This window comes from Quercus robur, chromosome 8 (assembly GCF_932294415.1).
Source record: "Quercus robur chromosome 8, dhQueRobu3.1, whole genome shotgun sequence".
Taxonomy (NCBI): Eukaryota; Viridiplantae; Streptophyta; class Magnoliopsida; order Fagales; family Fagaceae; genus Quercus; species Quercus robur.
In genome coordinates this window covers 40,370,188-40,392,371 of record NC_065541.1, presented here as the reverse complement: position 1 = coordinate 40,392,371, position 22,184 = coordinate 40,370,188, and the positions used below count along the sequence as shown (strand labels likewise).

Below are 22,184 nucleotides of genomic sequence, written 5' to 3'. Positions count from 1 at the left end.
CAGTCGCTCTATATCAATCCTCATCTGTTGGAATGTTGGATAGTAATGGATGTCAGTTGAGCTGCAATTGTTAACCATAACCCGGTGTGTGTTGTAATCCCCTACTCGTATGCTGACGACAAGTGTGTCAACATGTGGGTGGTGAAGACGTCGGGCATCTTCTTCCGAGAATTCGATGATGGGGTTGTCGATCCACGACATCTTTGGCACCAAACCCGCTAGCTGGACGTTCTAAACCATTCTGAGGTAAGTCTTACGAGCCTTTTTGGACGACCTAGTAGCTATTGTGCCCCTTACTATTATTCTTATATCTCCTATGGGCGGCTTAGGACACTCGTTCTTCCATCAAGGAACCTGCTCTTGAGGTGGATCTGCTCTCTCCTTGCTGACGAACCTCTGCAGCTTTCCTTGCCTGATAAGGGCTTCAATTTGTTGCTTCAAGTCATAGCAATCAGCGATGTCATGGCTGTGATCATGGTGGAAGCGGCAGTATTTGTCTCTAGACCTTTTATTAGGATCTCCTTTCAGTTTGTTGGGAAAGGTCAGGGCTCCTTCGTCCTTAATTTGCATCAAGATTTAGTCGATCGGGGCAGTTAGTAGAGTGAAGCTTATGAACTTCCCTATAGGGGGCTTGGAGCGTCTGTCCTCCCGCCATTCTTTGATCCTAACCATCTTTCGCCCCCTGTCCGACCGTATGTCTTCTTATCTATCCCTTTTCTTAGGCTTCTCTTCTCGACCCAATAGTGTGTCTTCCGCATTCATGTACTTGGTCGCCCTGTAAAGCACATCTGACACAGTCTTTGGGTCGTTCTTATACAGAGAAAATAGGAACTTACCTTTCCGTTACCCATTGGTGAATGCCGCCACGAGTATCTTGTTGTCCGCTTCGTCGATCGAGAGGGCCTCCTTGTTAAAGTGGGTTATGTAAGATTTCAGCGTCTCATCCTCTCGTTGCTTAATGTTCATTAGGCATGTAGTAGACTTCTTATACCTGTGCCCCTAGATGAAGTGTGAGGCAAACTGGACGCTTAGCTCCTTAAAGGTACTAATGGGGTTGGGTGTCAGCCTGTTGAACCAGATCCTTGCGGGTCCCTTCAGCGTGGTGGGGAAGGCTCTGCACATGATCTCATCTAGCACCCCTTGAAGGTGCATCAGAGTCTTGAAAGACTCCAAGTGATCTAAGGGGTCCTTGGATCCGTCGTAATTTTCCACTTGTGGCATACAAAACTTCGGTGGAAGTGGGAATGAAGTGATGGATGCTGTGAATGGCGAATCAGTTCGATGGACCAAGTCATTGAGGTCGCTAGACACTCGTCTTCTAAGGGTGTTCATCATAAAATCCATCCGTTCCTTCATCATCTGCATTTTGGTGATTATGTGAGGTGGAACCGTATCGGTGATGGATGGCCAGCTAGCATCCTGTCGTTCTGGTCTGCTTAGGGCGTTGCTACCTTTCGGACCTTCTTGGTTCCTTCTCTCAGCGTTGGTGCCTTCTTGGTCTTCCTCCTTAGTATTAAGGTTTGCATTCTTTTGACGCAACTGTTCTTCTAGGTTATGGTTTTGTTTGGTGAGGCACTCCAAAGCAACGACAAGAGTTTGAACCTGTCTCTCGAGGGCGGTCTTGCATGGTTCATCTCCTTGAGCGTCGTTAGTGGTTGCCATCGAGTGAGTGAGCACCATGTAACTCTTTGTCCGGGAAGCGATAGTATGGCTTACAAGTCGCAATTTCCCACAGACGGCGCCAACTGATGATGTTGAAAATCGTTAGTAAGCCGCACAATACTCACATGCTCGAAGCAAGACCTGCGAACAAAGACAGAATAAACCTAGGAGAGTACCGGTGCGGTACCGGCTAAAAACCCTCCGAAGGTTAAGTCAGAAAACTTTTCACAACTCTAGAGTGTCAGAGCTTGGGTAAATTATGCGTACCTTGTTTTCTGAGGGCATTTAGGTTTTTATAGTAGTGTAAAACTGACCCCTGTTTCTTGTGTAGGAAGGCGTTTCCTTATGGAGAAGATCATCACTAATGGACGTATATTACGGGATCCTTCTCACATTAGGATTCTATTCATATTGGGACTCTATCGACTAGGGTTAATCGTGGGACGCCAGTTGTTTCCATTTAAGATTTCTTGGAGGTCACTTAAACCATGTGGATGCCACGTGGCCTTGAGATCCGTCCACCTTGCGCCTACGCATCTTGGATCCGTCCACTGTTAGCCCACTGATCTAACAACGTCAGGTTTATTTAAATGGACCCGTCATCCCTAATTTTACTCTCTTCAGTTTAGATGCTCTATGCCCAATTTGCGGTCACTAGTATTTTTATCTTTTGGTCTTAAATGGGTTATGCCAATGATGGGTATGAGTTGCTTCTTTGTTTGATATTGATTTTTCGGCAATAGAATAGTAGAAGGGTTTGTAATGTAATGTTGTTTTGTCTCTCGTAAAGGATTTGGTGTGAAATGAAATTTGATACGATTAATAAGCTTCCCCTTGATAGGCAAAAATACCTATTCTTTTAGTTCTTTGGTTCAGTGGACATTTGCAGATGGCAGTATACCTTCTTTGTAAAAAGTTTTGAACTTTTTGTCTTTGTAATTTGTTACGTTTGAGCGGAAACAATACTCTTACTGTGTACTTCAGTTATTCCTTCTACTTTAAAAAATTCTTACAAATCGAAAAGCAAAATTAATGAGTTAGCCTAGCGTTTTTGTAAGGCTTTTGTGATGAACTCTCTTTGTTTGTAATAAATAAATAAAAAAGAAATGCAATTTTTTTTTTTTTTTTGATGAAAAAGAAAGAAATGCAAAATTTGCTCAAGGTTAGTTGACGTGGAAAAAAATAATATGACGTGGCAGTATAGATTAGTTGACGTGGCAAAAAATAATATCTTATTTGGGCCATTAGCCACATCAGCATATAATGACAGAGACCAAATTGATACAATTGAAAGATTAAGAACCAAATTGACATATGAGTGGAGTTGTAGTGTGTTTTTGTGTTAGAACTCCTTTCCCTCTCCCTTGTGTGTGTGTGTGTGTGTTTGTTTCTCCAAAAAAGAAAAAAAAGAATGGGCAATTGTCTCACATTGCTTAAGAGAGTGTGTTGTGTGTAGTATAACTTGCCCCATCATCCCTTAAAAGTTACCATGACTTTTGAGTGGAGTTGTGGTGTGTCTTTGTGTTAGAACCCATTTCCCTTTCCCTTGTGTGTGTGTGTTTGTTTCTCAAAAAAAAAAAAAAAAAAAAAAAAAAAAAAAAATTGACATATGATGTAAATGATCTAATTTTGTAATTTACCCAAAATTTTATAATTGTTATGCATATAAGGATAGTGAGTATTTTGGAAATATTATAATTTTTAAAGTTGTTATGTGTATTAAGGAATAACTATTACATTTTTTGATTATTGAGAATAACTATTACATCTCTTCTAGAGATGAATCAATTTTATGGAATTGCTATGAATAACTATTCCACATTTGGAAAAATCAACCAAACCCTATTCCACAGAAATAAAAAATTCCATTATGTATAAGATCTATTGTATCGTACCAAACATGCTAAGGAATAATTATTTCATGTAGTAAAGATACAACCAAATAATTATTACTCATGAATAACCATTCCAATATAGGATCTATTACAACATATAAACATGCCATAAGTGTTAGTTTGTCATGTTTACCTATAGTTACTACCCCATGTTACTACTTCTCAAAAACTATATAATATATTATATTATTGGGCATTATACAAATTATTGTGTTGTTACTATTTTATTTTATTATAATTTTTTTTTAACTCAACCTTAAAACAAAAGAAAGAAAAAGTGATTGTGGAATGGATTGTATAGAAAATATGGCAGATGTTTCCAAAGACCTTTAGTTGAAATTTTATCATTTCTATGAATAACAAGTTTATAACACGTATTTATGCACAAAAGCATTCAATGGTAATGATTATGAGGTGGACTTATTTAGGTGAGTGGGATGATATCTTCACTTTCATGTTGAGTATTATAAATAGGCTATTTGGCACTAAAATTTAGAAAATTAAAATGAAAACACTTGGCACTAAAATATACTACAATTAGAAGTAAATTTATATTCGATTTGGATTCTGATTGTGACATTGCCACTTTGAATTATGCAGTGGATCATGCATGATTGGAATGATGAAAGTTGTGTCAAGATTTTGAAAAATTGCCGAAAAGCAATACTAGAAGAGACTGGAAAAGTTATTATTGTAGATGTTGTGCTACAGCCAGAGGGTAACGGTCTATTTGATGACACATGTTTAGTACTTGATTTGCTTATGATTGCACACTCCTCAGGTGGCAAGGAAAGGACTGAACTTCAGTGGAAGAAAGTATTGGAAGAAGGAGGCTTTCCTCGCTACAATATCATCAAAATTTCAGCTTTACAGTCCATTATTGAGGCATACCCAAAGCGATATGGTTATGATGTAGTCGTTATTGTAATGTTTCTAGTTTCCAACATGTGTAATGCACGAGAAAGTTTGACAAATAAATTGTTATCTATATTACAGATTATTTTAGTAAGTTGTTGAAAAACTTGAATGGTGGCTAGTGTTTATAATTTGCTCTAGATCATATAAAGGTTGAAATATGAGGGCATCCTAGCTTCCAAGAATTTAGAGAGAGATTAATTTCTAATAGATCTCATTACAAGACCAAAGTTCTATTTATACATGCTCAAATCCTAATCAATAAGGCTAATATACTTAATTGGTCTAGCAACTACTTATACCGATTGGCATAACTACCTTCAAAGTCCAACCTTCTAAGCACTCCTTCCTTTAAAATCCCCTTAAGGAGCTGTGTTCAACTAATTGAATTAGTCCTAGACTCAATAAGGTATTGGTATTGCTTGATTTTTAGTCTTAACTCCAGTGGGAAAATAAAGGAAGAAGAATTAAAATTCCAATTAACTGCCTTGTACCAAAAAATGAAGGAGACCTGGGTCTATTAGCTGCTGGATCAAAGAACATAGCTTTGCTTTCTAAGCTTAATTGGAGATTATATGGGGAGAATGACCAAGCCTGGGCTAGAGTTCTTCGAAGCAAGTGTGCAACTCCCTGAAAAGCCTGCTCTTGGACCAGCTGGTTTGGCATTAAGAAGGGTGAAGAAATTTTTGTAAGAGGTTCTAAGTGGTTAATTGGTTCAATACTCATTTAAATAAATGTATTACATATTTATAGTAAAAATCTAGAAACCATTAGTAATACACTAATACGTATATATACTTTTGAAGTGACGATGAATCTTTGAAGTGAACCTTCCGGCCTACATTGTAGAATATGGCTTGAATTAGGAGTTCGACTCCTTGTTGGATTTGGATAAGGAAGGAATTTTATTCCTTTTGGATTACCGTTGTTTGAAGTTAATAAACCCTATTAGAAGTCTTGTCTACCACTTGATTTTGAATTCTATGTGGAATAGGAGTGATTCTCCTTTTGTGTGTGGAAAAGAAGTCTAGTTCTTCTTGGTTTTGGATATGCTAGCCGACTCAAGTCTCCTATATAAATAGAGTGCGACTGCAGTAAATTTAGAGAGTGTGTGTGAGAAAAAGAGGCACTCTCTTTGTTTGGTTATTTGATATTTGTGAGTTACAATTTGGAATAGTGAGAGAGGTTTGATACCACTTGGTTTTGGTTCTGCGGTTTGGTGATTTTCTCTCTCTTGGTGCGTTGCAACTTTTGAATTTGCTTTGTGACTCTTTCTTTGGTTTGTGCGCAATTCGTATTTGGTATTTGGTATTTGTAAACCTTTAATTCTTTGGTTTTGTATTTGTGAGAGAGAGAGAGTTATTTGGATATATTTGGGATTTGGGTTTGTGAGAGTGCCTCTACACTAATTTGTATTATCCCAACTTTGTTATAGTGAAATTTATTTGTTGTCGCCTGTGGAAGTAGGCTATTGCAGAACTACGTAAATCTTGATATTTTGTGTCTATTTTCTTTTGGATTAATTTTCTTCGTTCCCATTGTTAGTTTGAAGATCTTTCACAAGTCTAAAATATTTTCACAATCCTAAAATATCAAAGCCAAGGTTCGCTACCTAGGCATTTGGATTTGTTCTCTTTGGAGATTTTGGTGATTGGTTCGTGAATCTGATTTTTAGGGAGAAAGATGTCAAGTGATTCCTCTACAAAATCTTCGACGATTTCCTCTAGGAAAGCTTTGGCAAAGTCTTCTACAAAACCTTTGGTGGTTAGAACGATGGTTTCTAATGCCAAATTTGAAGTAGAGAAATTTGATTGAACGAATAACTTTGGCATGTGCCAATGCGCGAAGTTATGGATGTTTTGGTCCAATAAGAGTTGGATATTAATTTGGAAGATAAACCTAAAGGGATGCCAGACAAGGATTGGGAAAAGATTAATAGACAAGCTTGTGGCACTATTCTTTTGTGTTTGGCCAAAAATGTTAATTTTTGGTGGTGACATGGTGATTAAGCCTTTGTACAAGTTCAAGTGTTGTTTGGTCTTGTTCAGAATTTGCAATTTGAATTAGCCCGTAGGGGCTTTGATGGTGGCGACGGAGAAGTTTCGTTTGTGGTGATATGCACTTTGATTTGGACTCTTATTTGGATTTGGCACCATCTTTAGGTGCATTTGGCATCCATTGGCGTATTTGGAAGTAATTTTGGATAATTTGCACTTTTTGTGTTGAAAACTCTAATTTATTGAGCGCTTTGCATTTGTGATTTAGGAGATGTCTTGTCAAGGTGGAGACCTGTTAAGGATTTATATTTGGTGGTCTGCAAATTTCATTTGTGAGGCTTGATGGAATTCAAGTCAAGGTGGAGATTTGTAAAATATGGCTTGAATTAGAAGTTTGACTCCTCTTTGGATTTGGATAAGGAAGTAATTTTATTCCTTTTAGGTTACTGTTATTTGAAGTTATCAAACCCTATTAGAAGTCTTATCTACCACTTGATTTTGAATTCTATGTGGAATAGGAGTGATTCTCCTTTTGTGTGGAAAAGAATTCTAGTTCTTCTTGGTTTTGGATATGCTAGCTGACTCAAGTCTCCTATATAAATAGAGTGCTGCTGAGGTAAATTTAGAGAGTGTGTGTGAGAAAAAGAGGCTCTCTCTTTGTTTGGTTATTTGATATTCGTGGGTTGCAATTTGGAATAGTGAGAGAGGTTTGTTACCACTTGGTTTTGGTTTTGTGATTTGGTGATTTTCTCTCTCTTGGTGTGTTGCAACTTTTGGATTTACTTTGTGGCTCTTTCTTTGGTTTGTGCACAATTCGTATTTGGTATTTGGTATTTGTGAACCTTTGGTTCTTTGATTTTATATTTGTGAGAGAGAGTTATTTGCGTGTATTTGGGATTTGGGTTTTTGAGAGTGCCTCTACACCAATTTGTATTATCCCAAATTTGTTATAGTGAAATTTTTCGTCGTCGCCCGTGGATGTAGGCTATTGCCGAACTATGTAAATATTGGTGTTTTGTATCTATTTTCTTTTAAATTAATTTCTTCGTTCCTATTGTTAGTTTGAAGATCTTTCACAAGCCTAAAATATTTTCACAATCAATCTTTGTAATTTGAGCTTCTGTTATTTTACAACATACATGTGATGATATCCATATTTAGTAATACACTTTTATTCGAGGATATCAATGTTTAGCATTTTCTTTAAATAGTTAGTGAATTTAACATTTTACTTTTATTCATGATGAGATTTGATGTGTATTTTTCAAAAAAAGAGATTTAACGTATGCAGACAGATAATATTTTGACTCTTGACTTTGAAGTACTAGATGATCAAAGCCCTTCAGAAAATTATATAAGGCTCTCACCACCTCTGTTCCACTTCATTTGAGAGAGAGAGAATGGGGACAAAAGAAGCTGAAGCAGAGCTACAACTACAAGGGCAAGCTGATATATGGAAATACATGTTTAGCTTTGCAGACACCATGGCTGTGAAATGCGCTGTTGAGCTTCGCATACCTGACATTATAAACAGGCATGGTGAACCAATAACCTTATCCCAGATAGTTGCTGGTATTCCTGATGCACATTCCCCAGATATCAGCTACCTCGCACGCATCATGAGATTGCTAGTCCGCAGAAAGATCTTCGCCGCACATCAGACATCAGAAGGTGGAGAAACTAAGTACGGCCTGACCCACTCATCAAGATGGCTATTGCATGATTCCAAGATGACCCTAGCTCCTATGCTAATCATGGAGGACCATCCTTGGCTAATGACACCATGGCACTATTTTGGCCAATGTGTCAAAGAAGGTGGCCTAGCCTTTGAGAAGGCTCATGGGCGTATGATTTGGGACTATGCCTCTGTAAATCCTGAATTCAACAAGTTGTTCAATGATGGCATGGCTTGTACGGCCAATATTGTGATGAATACTTTTGTCTCTGAGTATAAAGATGGTCTTGGTTCTGTGGCATCATTAGTGGATGTGGGAGGTGGAACTGGTACTGCCATAGCTGAGGTTGTGAAATCCAATCTACACATCAAAGGCATCAACTTTGATCTACCACATGTTGTTTCTACGGCACCCATTTATGATGGAGTCACACATGTTGGAGGTGACATGTTTCAAGCCATTCCAAATGCTGATGCAGTTTTCATGAAGGTACCGTTTATAGGGATACTATTTAAGGGTTTTATTAATGTATGATTTTAGGATATATATAAACTATTTTAGAAAAATTTATGAAAAAATGATTAACTATTTTGACAGTTTGTTCAATTCTTTATAAAAAAAAATTCCAAAATAAATGGTTAATGTATATCTTAAAGACATACATTAACCGAACCTTTTAAAAGTTGTATGTTTTTGTTTTGTTTTCTTTAAGCCATTATTATTATTATTATTATTATTATTATTATTATTATTATTGTTGTTGTTGTTGTTGTTGTTGTTTTCCTTTGCTCACACTGGTGGCACTAGGATCATTATTATGATTTTAGGATAGCCATTAAAAAAATTAAATAGAAAATTAGAGATTTTTTTTTTATTTTTTTATTTTTATGGATTGGAGTAATCATTGAATTATTAAAGGATTTTTTTTTTTGAAATGCCTAAAAATGGGCTTTTATTAAATATTTTGTGGTTTTTTGGCCTAATATGGTTGTTGTTTAGATTATTTTTGCTATCATGTTTGCTAATTTTTATGAGCAATTTTATGTCTATGATAATTTCATAACAATTTTATAACAAATTCTACGTGACAAGTTTTTTAGGAGTAAAAAAGTGACGTCAATTATATAGATGATATTAAAAAAGTACATTATTTTAAATTAATAATTTGATATGGTATTATATTATGTAATGAAAACTTAAGTATATTTATTTTATATATAATAACTTTAGTGTTAACCTCGAAATGGAACATCAAAATAGATTGGTATCAAAATATCTCATTTCAATAGATAAACTAGAATAGCCATCAGAATAGAATTGATAGCCTTGTGCCTATTAAGAGTTAATAACTAGGATGACAATTTATCCTTGCCATATCCCACCGTGCTCTATTAGTGTTAAACACTTAGTTTGTATTACTAATATTTAAATGCATGAATATTGAGACTTTTTGTTTTATTGTGATATTGTTAGTTTGTCATGTTTTGCTACGGTTGCTACCTTATGTTACTACTTCTCAAAAACTATATAATATATTATATTATTGGGCATTATACAAATTATTTTGTTGTTACTATTCTATGTTAATTCTTTTTAACTCAAGCCCCCATTTCCCAGGGCTAAATAGAAAAAAGAAAAAGAAATGAAGAGAAAAGAAAAAGAGATGGTGGAATAGAATGCATAGAAAATATGGCTGATGTTTCCAAAGACTCTTAGTTGAAATTTTATCTTTACAATGAATAACTAGTTTATAGCACATTTTTATACATGAAAGCATTCAACAATACTGATGATGAGGTGAACTTATCTAAGTGAGTGGGATGGTCATCTTAGCTTTCATATTGAGTATTCTAAATGGACCACTTCGTACTAAAATTAAGAAAATTAAAATGAACAATTGGAACAAAAATATACTACAAGTTGAAGTTGATTTGTATTGGATTTGGTTTCTAATTGTGACATTGACACTTTTGAATTATGCAGTGGATCATGCATGATTGGGACGACGAAAGTTGTGTCAAGATTTTGAAAAATTGCCGAAAAGCAATTCCGAAAGAGACTGGAAAAGTTATTATTGTAGATGTTGTGCTACAGCCAGAGGGTAATGCTATATTTGATGACACAGGTATAGCATTTGATTTGCTTATGATTGCACACGTCTCAGGTGGCAAGGAAAGGACTGAACCTGAGTGGAAGAAAGTATTGGAAGAAGGAGGCTTTCCTCGCTACAATATCATCAAAATTCCAGCTTTACCATCTATTATTGAGGCGTTCCCTAAGTGATATGACTATGATGTATTCGTTGTTATTGTAATTTCAATATTACGTATTCTTTTAATAAGTTGTTAAGAACTTGAATGGCATAGTTATTGAGGCATACCCTAAGTGATATGGTTATGATGTAGTCATTATTGTTTTTGTAATATCACTAGTTGCTAACCTGTACTATGCACGAGAAAGTTGGACCAATAAATTGTTAATCTACATTACATATTATTGTTATCTATATTATAGAGAGAACAAGCATTTATTTAATTTTTGATAGATCTCATTACAAGGCCAAAGTTCTATGAAAACATGCTCAAATCCTAATTGATACGGCTAATCTACTTAATTGGTGTTGCAACTACTTATGCCCGTTGGCATAACTACCTTCAACTTTCTTCTAAGGGTGTTCATCATAAAATCCATCCATTCCTTTATCATCTGCATTTTGGTGACTATGTGAGGTGGAACCATATCGATGATGGATGGCCAGCTAGTATCCTGTCGTTCTGGTCTGCTTGGGGCGTTGCTACCTTTCAGACCTTCTTGGTTCCTTCTCTCAGCACTGGTGCCTTCTTGGTCTTCCTCCTTAGCATTAAGGTTTGCATTCTTTTGACGCAACTGTTCTTCCAGGTTATGGTTTTGTTTGGTGAGGCGCTCCAAAGCAACGACAAGAGTTTGAACCTGTCTCTCGAGGGCGGTCATGCATGGTTCATCTCCTTGAGCGTCGTTAGTGGTTGTCATCCAGCGAGTGAGCACCATGCAACTCTTTGTCTGGGAAGCGATAGTATGGCTTACAAGTCGCAATTTCTCACAGACGGCGCCAACTGATGATGTCGAAAATCGTTAGTAAGCCGCACAATACTCACATACTCAAAGCAAGACCTGCGAACAAAGAGAGAATAAACCTAGGAGAGTACCGGTGCGGTACCGGCCAAAAACCCTCCGAAGGTTAAGTCAGAAAACTTTTCACAACTCTAGAGTGTCAAAGCTTGGGTAAATTATGCGTACCTTGTTTTCTGAGGGCATTTAGGTTTGTAAGGTTGAATTTATTCAACCATCTAATTGGCTTTATTCCGTGCCAAATTTGCTTGTAATTCAGCATTTAGTAACCCTGTATTTAGGTGGGATTGTTGTAAGGGTAGTGAGTGAGATAGAGTGCAGATTGCTCAAGAGTGTGCAAGAAAACAGAGTGTCGCGGCTGGGACTCGCGGGTGGACTCGCGGGTGGACTCGCGGCTTCAACCCGCCAGAAGATGCACACGTGCCAAGCATGCTGGAAGATGAACAGTCATGCTAGCTGGAGCACTACAGGACAAAACAGGACAACTGGCCATACGGTTAACTCGCGACTGGAACTCGCGACTTAGTCAAGCCGCGAGGTCAAGCCGCGAGCCACCCCTGTTTTGGAAAAACCTGACATTTCGCATTCCTCTTCACTCCAGTATAAATACCCTTTTAACCCACGATTGAAAGAGAGCTTCCAGAGAGAATTTTGAGAGAGAAACCCTAAAGAAAAACCAGATTGTTTCACCCACAATCTCTACCTTAGAGTCTCATCAAATTCCCTCACTCTCTTCCTCTCCATTGTCAAATCCTTGAGAGGCTTTATACCAAACCTGGTTCTCACCATTATCATCTCTGTGAGACAGTCATTTGGAGTTCTGGGAAGCAGTTAGGAAGGAGCCAATCTTCATTGGTTGATGCTACGGTGTAGTAGCGGAATCCGGAAAGCTAGAAAAGAAAAAGGTTCGGCGCAACCTCGTTGGAGCAAGAAGCTTGGAGGGCTTAGGTGCATTGGGTAGATTAGGCTTGGAGGGTCTATTGCTGTCCTTGTATCCCAACTGTATTTTCTAGTGGATTGATTACCGCTTGGAGGGCGGCGGAGAGGTTTTTCGCCGAGGTCTTCGGTTTCCTCTTCGATAACATATCTGGTGTTATCTCTGTGTTTGCATCTTCCTTCCTCTCTATCTCTGCCTTTACATTATCTGCTGTGGTTTATTTTGTTGTGGCTTAGATAGTTGTTTAATCAATTCCATATTATAGCATATGTTAAGTTTCCGCACACTAGTTGTTTGACATATTGCTTGGGTTGGTTAAGTTGGTTTTTGGGGGTCTAAACGTTCAAAAGTGTTTTTGTACACGTTTTTGAACTTTCAAGGTTTTTATAGTAGTGTAAAACTGACCTCTGTTTCTTGCATAGGAAGGCGTTTCCTTATGGAGAAGATTATCACTAATGGACATATATTACGGGATCCTTCTCACATTAGGATTCTATTCATATTGGGACTCTATTGACTAGGGTTAATCGTGGGACGCAAGTTGTTTCCATTTAAGATTTCTTGGAGGTCACTTAAACCATGTGGATGCCACGTGGCCTTGAGATCCGTCCACCTTGCGCCTACGCATCTTGGATTCGTCCACTGTTAGCCCACTGATCTAGCAACGTCAGGTTTATTTAAATGAACCCGTCATCCCTAATTTTACTCTCTTCAGTTTAGATGCTCTATGCCCAATTTGCGGTCACTAGTATTTTTATCTTTTGGTCTTAAATGGGCTATGCCAATGATGGGTATGAGTTGCTTCTTTGTTTGATATTGATTTTTCGGCAATAGAATAGTAGAAGGGTTTGGAATGTAATGTTGTTTTGTCTCTCGTAAAGGATTTGGTGTGAAATGAAATTTGATACGATTAATAAGCTTCCCCTTGATAGGCAAAAATACCTATTCTTTTAGTTCTTTGGTTCAGTGGACATTTGCAGATGGTAGTATACCTTCTATGTAAAAAGTTTTGAACCTTTTGCCTTTGTAATTTGTTACGTTTGAGCGGAAACATTACTGTTACTGTGTACTTCAGTTATTCCTTCTACTTTAAAAAATTCTTACAAATCGAAAAGCAAAATTAATGAGTTAGCCTAGCGTTTTTGTAAGGCTTTTGTGATGAACTCTCTTTGTTTGTAATAAATAAATAAAAAAGAAATGCAATTTTTTTTTTTTTGGATGAAAAAGAAAGAAATGCAAAATTTGCTCTAGGTTAGTTGACGTGGCAAAAAATAATATGACGTGGCAGTATAGGTTAGTTGACGTGGCAAAAAATAATGTCTTATTTGGGCCATTAGCCACATCATCATATAATGACAGAGACCAAATTGACACAATTGAAAGATTAAGAACCAAATTGACATATGAGTGGAGTTGTAGTGTGCTTTTGTGTTAGAACTCCTTTCTCTCTCCCTTGTGTGTGTGTGTGTGTGTGTTTGTTTCTCCAAAAAAAAAAAAAAAAAAAGAATGGGCAATTGTCCCACATTACTTAAGAAAGTGTGTTGTACATGTGTGTAGTATAACTTGCCCCATCATCCCTTAAAAGTTACCATGGCTTTTGAGTGGAGTTGTGGTGTGTCTTTGTGTTAGAACTCATTTCCCTCTCCATTGCTTGTGTGTGTTTGTTTCTAAAAAAAAAAAAAAAAAAAAAAAAAAATTGACATATGATGTAAATGATCTAATTTTGTAATTTACCCAAAATTTTATAATTGTTATGCATATAAGGATAATGAGTATTTTGGAAATATTATAATTTTTATAGTTGTTATGTGTATTAAGGAATAACTATTACATTTTTTGATTATTGAGAATAACTATTACATCTCTTCTAGAGATTAATCAATTTTATGGAATTGCTATGAATAACTATTCCACATAAGGAAAAATCAACCAAACCCTATTCCACAGAAATAAAAAATTCCATTATGTATAAGATCTATTGTATCGTACCAAACATGCTAAGGAATAATTATTTCATGTAGTAAAGATACAACCAAATAATTATTACTCATGAATAACCATTCCAATATAGAATCTATTACAACATATAAACATGCCATAAGTGTTAGTTTGTCATGTTTACCTATAGTTACTACCCCATGTTACTACTTCTCAAAAACTATATAATATATTATATTATTGGGCATTATACAAATTATTGTGTTGTTACTATTTTATTTTATTATAATTTTTTTTAACAAAACCTTAAAACAAAAGAAAGAAAAAGTGATTGTGGAATGGATTGTATAGAAAATATGGCAGATGTTTCCAAAGACCTTTAGTTGAAATTTTATCATTTCTATGAATAACAAGTTTATAACACGTATTTATGCGCAAAAGCATTCAATGGTAATGATTATGAGGTGGACTTATTTAGGTGAGTGGGATGATATCTTCACTTTCATGTTGAGTATTATAAATAGGCTATTTGGCACTAAAATTTAGAAAATTAAAATGAAAACACTTGGCACTAAAATATACTACAATTAGAAGTAAATTTATATTTGATTTGGATTCTGATTGTGACATTGCCACTTTGAATTATGCAGTGGATCATGCATGATTGGAATGATGAAAGTTGTGTCAAGATTTTGAAAAATTGTCGAAAAGCAATACCATAAGAGACTGGAAAAGTTATTATTGTAGATGTTGTGCTACAGCCAGAGGGTAACGGTCTATTTGATGACACATGTTTAGTATTTGATTTGCTTATGATTGCACACTCCTCAGGTGGCAAGGAAAGGACTGAACTCAAGTGGAAGAAAGTATTGGAAGAAGGAGGCTTTCCTCGCTACAATATCATCAAAATTTCAGCTTTACAGTCCATTATTGAGGCATACCCAAAGTGATATGGTTATGATGTAGTCATTATTGTAATGTTTCTAGTTTCCAACATGTGTAATGCACGAGAAAGTTTGACAAATAAATTGTTATCTATATTACAGATTATTTTAGTAAGTTGTTGAAAAACTTGAATGGTGGCTAGTGTTTATAATTTGCTCTAGATCATATAAAGGTTGAAATATGAGGGCATCCTAGCTTCCAAGAATTTAGAGAGAGATTAATTTCTAATAGATCTCACTACAAGACCAAAGTTCTATTTATACATGCTCAAATCCTAATCAATAAGGCTAATATACTTAATTGGTCTAGCAACTACTTATACCGATTGGCATAACTACCTTCAAAGTCCAACCTTCTAAGCACTCCTTCCTTTAAAATCCCCTTAAGGAGCTGTGTTCAACTAATTGAATTAGTCCTAGACTCAATAAGGTATTGGTATTGCTTGATTTTTAGTCTTAACTCCAGTGGGAAAATAAAGGAAGAAGAATTAAAATTCCAATTAACTGCCTTGTACCAAAAAATGAAGGAGACCTGGGTCTATTAGCTGCTGGATCAAAGAACATAGCTTTGCTTTCTAAGCTTAATTGGAGATTATATGGGGAGAATGACCAAGCCTGGGCTAGAGTTCTTCGAAGCAAGTGTGCAACTCCCTGAAAAGCCTGCTCTCGGACCAGCTGGTTTGGCATTAAGAAGGGTGAAGAAATTTTTGTAAGAGGTTCTAAGTGGTTAATTGGTTCAATACTCATTTAAATAAATGTATTACATATTTATAGTAAAAATCTACAAACCATTAGTAATACACTAATACGTATATATACTTTTGAAGTGACGATGAATCTTTGAAGTGAACCTTCCGGCCTACATTGTAGAATATGGCTTGAATTAGGAGTTCGACTCCTTGTTGGATTTGGATAAGGAAGGAATTTTATTCCTTTTGGGTTACCGTTGTTTGAAGTTAACAAACCCTATTAGAAGTCTTGTCTACCACTTGATTTTGAATTCTATGTGCAATAGGAGTGATTCTCCTTTTGTGTGTGGAAAAGAAGTCTAGTTCTTCTTGGTTTTGGATATGCTAGCCGACTTAAGTCTCCTATATAAATAGAGTGCGACTGCAGTAAATTTAGAGAGTGTGTGTGAGAAAAAGAGGCACTCTCTTTGTTTGGTTATTTAATATTTGTGTGTTACAATTTGGAATAGTGAGAGAGGTTTGATACCACTTGGTTTTGGTTCTACGATTTGGTGATTTTCTCTCTCTTGATGCGTTGCAACTTTTGGATTTGCTTTGTGACTCTTTCTTTGGTTTGTGCGCAATTCGTATTTGGTATTTGCTATTTGTAAACCTTTGATTCTTTGGTTTTGTATTGGTGAGAGACAGAGAGTTATTTGGATATATTTGGGATTTGGGTTTATGAGAGTGCCTCTACACTAATTTGTATTATTCCAACTTTGTTATAGTGAAATTTATTCGTTGTCGCCCGTGGAAGTAGGCTATTGCAAAACCACGTAAATCTTGATATTTTGTGTCTATTTTCTTTTGGATTAATTTTCTTCGTTCCTATTGTTAGTTTGAAGATCTTTCACAAGTCTAAAATATTTTCACAATCCTAAAATATCAAAGCCAAGGTTCGCTACCTAGGCATTTGGATTTGTTCTCTTTGGAGATTTTGGTGATTGGTTCGTGAATATGATTTTTAGGGAGAAAGATGTCAAGTGATTCCTCTACAAAATCTTCGACAATTTCCTCTTGGAAAGCTTTGGCAAAGTCTTCTACAAAACCTTTGGTGGTTAGAACGATGGTTTCTAATGCCAAATTTGAAGTAGAGAAATTTGATTGAACGAATAACTTTGGCATGTGGCAATGCGCGAAGTTATGGATGTTTTGGTCCAATAAGAGTTGGATATTAATTTGGAAGATAAACTTGAAGGGATGCCAAACAAGGATTGGGAATAGATTAATAGACAAGCTTGTGGCACTATTCTTTTGTGTTTGGCCAAAAATGTTAATTTTTGGTGGTGACATGGTGATTAAGCCTTTGTACAAGTTCAAGTGTTGTTTGGACTTGTTCAGAATTTGCAATTTGAATTAGCCCGTAGGGGCTTTGATGGTGGCGATGCAGAAGTTTCGTTTGTGGTGATATGCACTTTGATTTGGACTCTTATTTGGATTTGGCACCATCTTTAGGTGCATTTGGCATCCATTGGCGTATTTGGAAGTAATTTTGGATAATTTGCACTTTTTTTTGTTGAAAACTCTAATTTATTGAGCGCTTTGCATTTGTGATTTAGGAGATGTCTTGTTAAGGTGGAGACCTGTTAAGGATTTATATTTGGTGGTCTACAAATTTCATTTGTTAGGCTTGATGGAATTCAAGTCAAGGTGGAGATTTGTAAAATATGGCTTGAATTAGAAGTTTGACTCCTCTTTGGATTTGGATAAGGAAGTAATTTTATTCCTTTTAGGTTACTGCTGTTTGAAGTTATCAAACCCTATTAGAAGTCTTGTCTACCACTTGACTTTGAATTCTATGTGGAATAGGAGTGATTCTCCTTTTGTGTGTGGAAAAGAAGTCTAGTTCTTCTTGGTTTTGGATATGCTAACCGACTCAAGTCTCCTATATAAATAGAGTGCTGCTGAGGTAAATTTAGAGAGTGTGTGTGAGAAAAAGAGGCTCTCTCTTTGTTTGGTTATTTGATATTTGTGGGTTGCAATTTGAAATGGTAAGAGAGGTTTGTTACCACTTGGTTTTGGTTTTGTGGTTTGGTGATTTTCTCTCTCTTGGTGTGTTGCAACTTTTGGATTTATTTTGTGGCTCTTTCTTTGGTTTGTGCACAATTCGTATTTGGTATTTGTGAACCTTTGGTTCTTTGGTTTTGTATTTGTGAGAGAGAGTTATTTGCGTGTATTTGGGATTTGGGTTTTTGAGAGTGCCTCTACACCAATTTGTATTACCCCAAATTTGTTATAGTGAAATTTTTCGTCGTTGTCCGTGGATGTAGGCTGTTGCCGAACTATGTAAATCTTGGTGTTTTGTATCTATTTTCTTTTGAATTAATTTCTTCGTTCCTATCTAGGAAGCACGGGTGCGTTTCGGGACTCGGGTGCGGGTGTGGGTGCGGGTGCGTGACTCGGCAATTTTTGAAAAAGGTGGGTGCGGGTGCGACAGGACTCGGCGATTAAAAATTTAATAAAAATATTTTTATTTATATTTTTAATATATTACTTGGCATATTTTTTCACATTATTTACACATATACCAAATTTAAGAGTAACAGTAGATAATAACTAAAACATGATTTTCACAAATTAAATAAAACCCACAAGATTAATCTTTTTTTTTTTTTTTATTCTCTCCATTCACCTGCCACTCCAGTGCCAACAAGTCACGGTCTCATCAGAATATCAACTTTACCTTTTTTTTTTTTTTTTTTTTTAAATTTTATTTCCCCAAGGCTCCCATTTTCCAAAGCTTAATCTACACCACACATTTTTAAAAAAAATCTCTACACCAAGTCAGCCTATCACGTCTACATGTTTTTTCTTCTTTCGTCTTCTACCTTAACCTTTGTTTCTTCCGTCACTCCCCTTCCCACTTCATACCTTTTCTTTTTTTAACCCTTCTTTAGTTTTCTTAAACTAGTTTACGCAACATCTAGACTGAGTAGAGGCAGGAAAACAAGACAGAGAGAGAAAGAGAAGAGGATTCTGCACTCTTTTTTTTTTTTGAATTTCGGCGTTTCGGCAGGACGCGGCATCGACACGCGGTCAGCGGCGTCCCTCGCGCGTCGCCGCATCGCGCCACGTCAGACGCGGGTGCGGCTCCTCTGGTACCGCGTCCGTGCATCCCAGGTTCCTATTGTTAGTTTGAAAATCTTTCACAAGCCTAAAATATTTTCACAATCAATCTTTGTAATTTGAGCTTCTACTATTTTACAACATACATGTGATGATATCCATATTTAGTAATACACTTTTATTCGAGGATATCAATGTTTAGCATTTTCTTTAAATAGTTAGTGAATTTAACATTTTACTTTTATTCATGATGAGATTTGATGTGTATTTTTCAAAAAAAGAGATTTAACGTATGCAGACAGATAATATTTTGACTCTTGACTTTGAAGTACTAGATGATCAAAGCCCTTCAGAAAATTATATAAGGCTCTCACCACCTCTGTTCCACTTCATTTGAGAGAGAGAGAGAGAGAGAGAGAGAGAGAGAATGGGGACAAAAGAAGCTGAAGCAGAGCTACAACTACAAGGGCAAGCTGATATATGGAAATACATGTTTAGCTTTGCAGACACCATGGCTGTGAAATGCGCTGTTGAGCTTCGCATACCTGACATTATAAACATGCATGGTGAACCAATAACCTTATCCCAGATAGTTGCTGGTATTCCTGATGCACATTCCCCAGATATCAGCTACCTCGCACGCATCATGAGATTGCTAGTCCGCAGAAAGATCTTCGCCGCACATCAGACATCAGAAGGTGGAGAAACTAAGTACGGCCTGACCCACTCATCAAGATGGCTATTGCATGATTCCAAGATGACCCTAGCTCCTATGCTAATCATGGAGGACCATCCTTGGCTAATGACACCATGGCACTATTTTGGCCAATGTGTCAAAGAAGGTGGCCTAGCCTTTGAGAAGGCTCATGGGCGTATGATTTGGGACTATGCCTCTGTAAATCCTGAATTCAACAAGTTGTTCAATGATGGCATGGCTTGTACGGCCAATATTGTGATGAATACTTTTGTCTCTGAGTATAAAGATGGTCTTGGTTCTGTGGCATCATTAGTGGATGTGGGAGGTGGAACTGGTACTGCCATAGCTGAGGTTGTGAAATCCAATCTACACATCAAAGGCATCAACTTTGATCTACCACATGTTGTTTCTACGGCACCCATTTATGATGGAGTCACACATGTTGGAGGTGACATGTTTCAAGCCATTCCAAATGCTGATGCAGTTTTCATGAAGGTACCGTTTATAGGGATACTATTTAAGGGTTTTATTAATGTATGATTTTAGGATATATATAAACTATTTTAGAAAAATTTATGAAAAAATGATTAACTATTTTGACAGTTTGTTCAATTCTTTATAAAAAAAAATTCCAAAATAAATGGTTAATGTATATCTTAAAGACATACATTAACCGAACCTTTTAAAAGTTGTATGTTTTTGTTTTGTTTTCTTTAAGCCATTATTATTATTATTATTATTGTTGTTGTTGTTGTTGTTGTTGTTGTTGTTGTTGTTGTTGTTTCCTTTGCTCACACTGGTGGCACTAGGATTATTATTATGATTTTAGGATAGCCATTAAAAAAATTAAATAGAAAATTAGAGATTTTTTTTTATTTTTTTATTTTTATGGATTGGAGTAATCATTGAATTATTAAAGGATTTTTTTTTTTTTTGAAATGCCTAAAAATGGGCTTTTATTAAATATTTTGTGGTTTTTTTGGCCTAATATGGTTGTTGTTTAGATTATTTTTGCTATTATGTTTGCTAATTTTTATGAGCAACTTTATGTCTATGATAATTTCATAACAATTTTATAACAAATTCTACGTGACAAGTTTTTTATGAGTAAAAAAGTGACGTCAATTATATAGATGATATTAAAAAAGTACATTATTTTAAATTAATAATTTGATATGGTATTATATTATGTAATGAAAACTTAAGTATATTTATTTTATATATAATAACTTTAGTGTTAACCTCGAAATGGAACATCAAAATAGATTGGTATCAAAATATCTCATTTCAATAGATAAACTGGAATAGCCATCAGAATAGAATTGATAGCCTTGTGCCTATTAAGAGTTAATAACTAGGATGACAATTTATCCTTGCCATATCCCACCGTGCTCTATTAGTGTTAAAGACTTAGTTTGTATTACTAATATTTAAATGCATGAATATAGAGACTTTTTGTTTTATTGTGATATTGTTAGTTTGTCATGTTTTGCTACAGTTGCTACCTTATGTTACTACTTCTCAAAAACTATATAATATATTATATTATTGGGCATTATACAAATTATTTTGTTGTTACTATTCTATGTTAATTCTTTTTAACTCAAGCCCCCATTTCCCAGGGCTAAATAGAAAAAAGAAAAAGAAATGAAGAGAAAAGAAAAAGAGATGGTGGAATAGAATGCAGAGAAAATATGGCTGATGTTTCCAAAGACTCTTAGTTGAAATTTTATCTTTACAATGAATAACTAGTTTATAGCATATTTTTATACATGAAAGCATTCAACAATACTGATGATGATGTGAACTTATCTAGGTGAGTGGGATATGGTCATCTTAGCTTTCATATTGAGTATTCTAAATGGACCACTTCGTACTAAAATTAAGAAAATTAAAATGAACAATTGGAACAAAAATATACTACAAGTTGAAGTTGATTTGTATTGGATTTGGTTTCTAATTGTGACATTGACACTTTTGAATTATGCAGTGGATCATGCATGATTGGGACGACGAAAGTTGTGTCAAGATTTTGAAAAATTGCCAAAAAGCAATTCCGAAAGAGACTGGAAAAGTTATTATTGTAGATGTTGTGCTGCAGCCAGAGGGTAATGCTATATTTGATGACACAGGTGTAGCATTTGATTTGCTTATGATTGCACACGTCTCAGGTGGCAAGGAAAGGACTGAACCTGAGTGGAAGAAAGTATTGGAAGAAGGAGGCTTTCCTCGCTACAATATCATCAAAATTCCAGCTTTACCATCTATTATTGAGGCGTTCCCTAAGTGATATGACTATGATGTATTCGTTGTTATTGTAATTTCAATATTACGTATTCTTTTAATAAGTTGTTAAGAACTTGAATGGCATAGTTATTGAGGCATACCCTAAGTGATATGGTTATGATGTAGTCATTATTGTTTTTGTAATATCACTAGTTGCTAACCTGTACTATGCACGAGAAAGTTGGACTAATAAATTGTTAATCTATATTACAGATTATTGTTATCTATATTATAGAGAGAACAAGCATTTATTTAATTTTTGATAGATCTCATTACAAGGCCAAAGTTCTATGAAAACATGCTCAAATCCTAATTGATACGGCTAATCTACTTAA

General features: G+C 35.7%; 2 protein-coding genes across 5 annotated transcripts in view; both read left to right on the top strand.

The window, feature by feature from the left end:
- LOC126695493 (xanthohumol 4-O-methyltransferase-like) overlaps nucleotides 1-15,205 on the top strand; it is a 32,890-nt gene extending 17,685 nt beyond the window's left edge. Inside the window, exons 2-3 of one of the 4 annotated variants that reach the window (XM_050392255.1) lie at nucleotides 4,158-4,275; nucleotides 14,960-15,205. In XM_050392255.1, the coding sequence (XP_050248212.1) occupies nucleotides 4,158-4,275; nucleotides 14,960-15,078 (237 nt within the window). In that variant the 3' untranslated portion in view covers nucleotides 15,079-15,205. The other 3 variants (XM_050392257.1, XM_050392254.1, XM_050392258.1) reach the window with 3 other exon arrangements.
- A 4,065-nt stretch (nucleotides 15,206-19,270) lies between these two features.
- LOC126696287 (xanthohumol 4-O-methyltransferase-like) lies at nucleotides 19,271-21,853 on the top strand. Its single transcript, XM_050393050.1, has 2 exons — nucleotides 19,271-20,058; nucleotides 21,554-21,853. The coding sequence occupies exons 1-2, from the start codon at nucleotides 19,294-19,296 to the stop codon at nucleotides 21,851-21,853; spliced, it is 1,065 nt and encodes a 354-aa protein (XP_050249007.1). The 5' UTR covers nucleotides 19,271-19,293.
- Nucleotides 21,854-22,184: the final 331 nt, after the last annotated feature.

Coding starts and splice junctions, on each gene's coding strand:
- LOC126696287 (XM_050393050.1), top strand. CDS start 19,294: ATGGGGACAAAAGAAGCTGAAGCAGAGCTACAACTACAAGGGCAAGCT. Junction 20,059..21,553: donor CTGATGCAGTTTTCATGAAG/GTACCGTTTATA, acceptor TGAATTATGCAG/TGGATCATGCATGATTGGGA.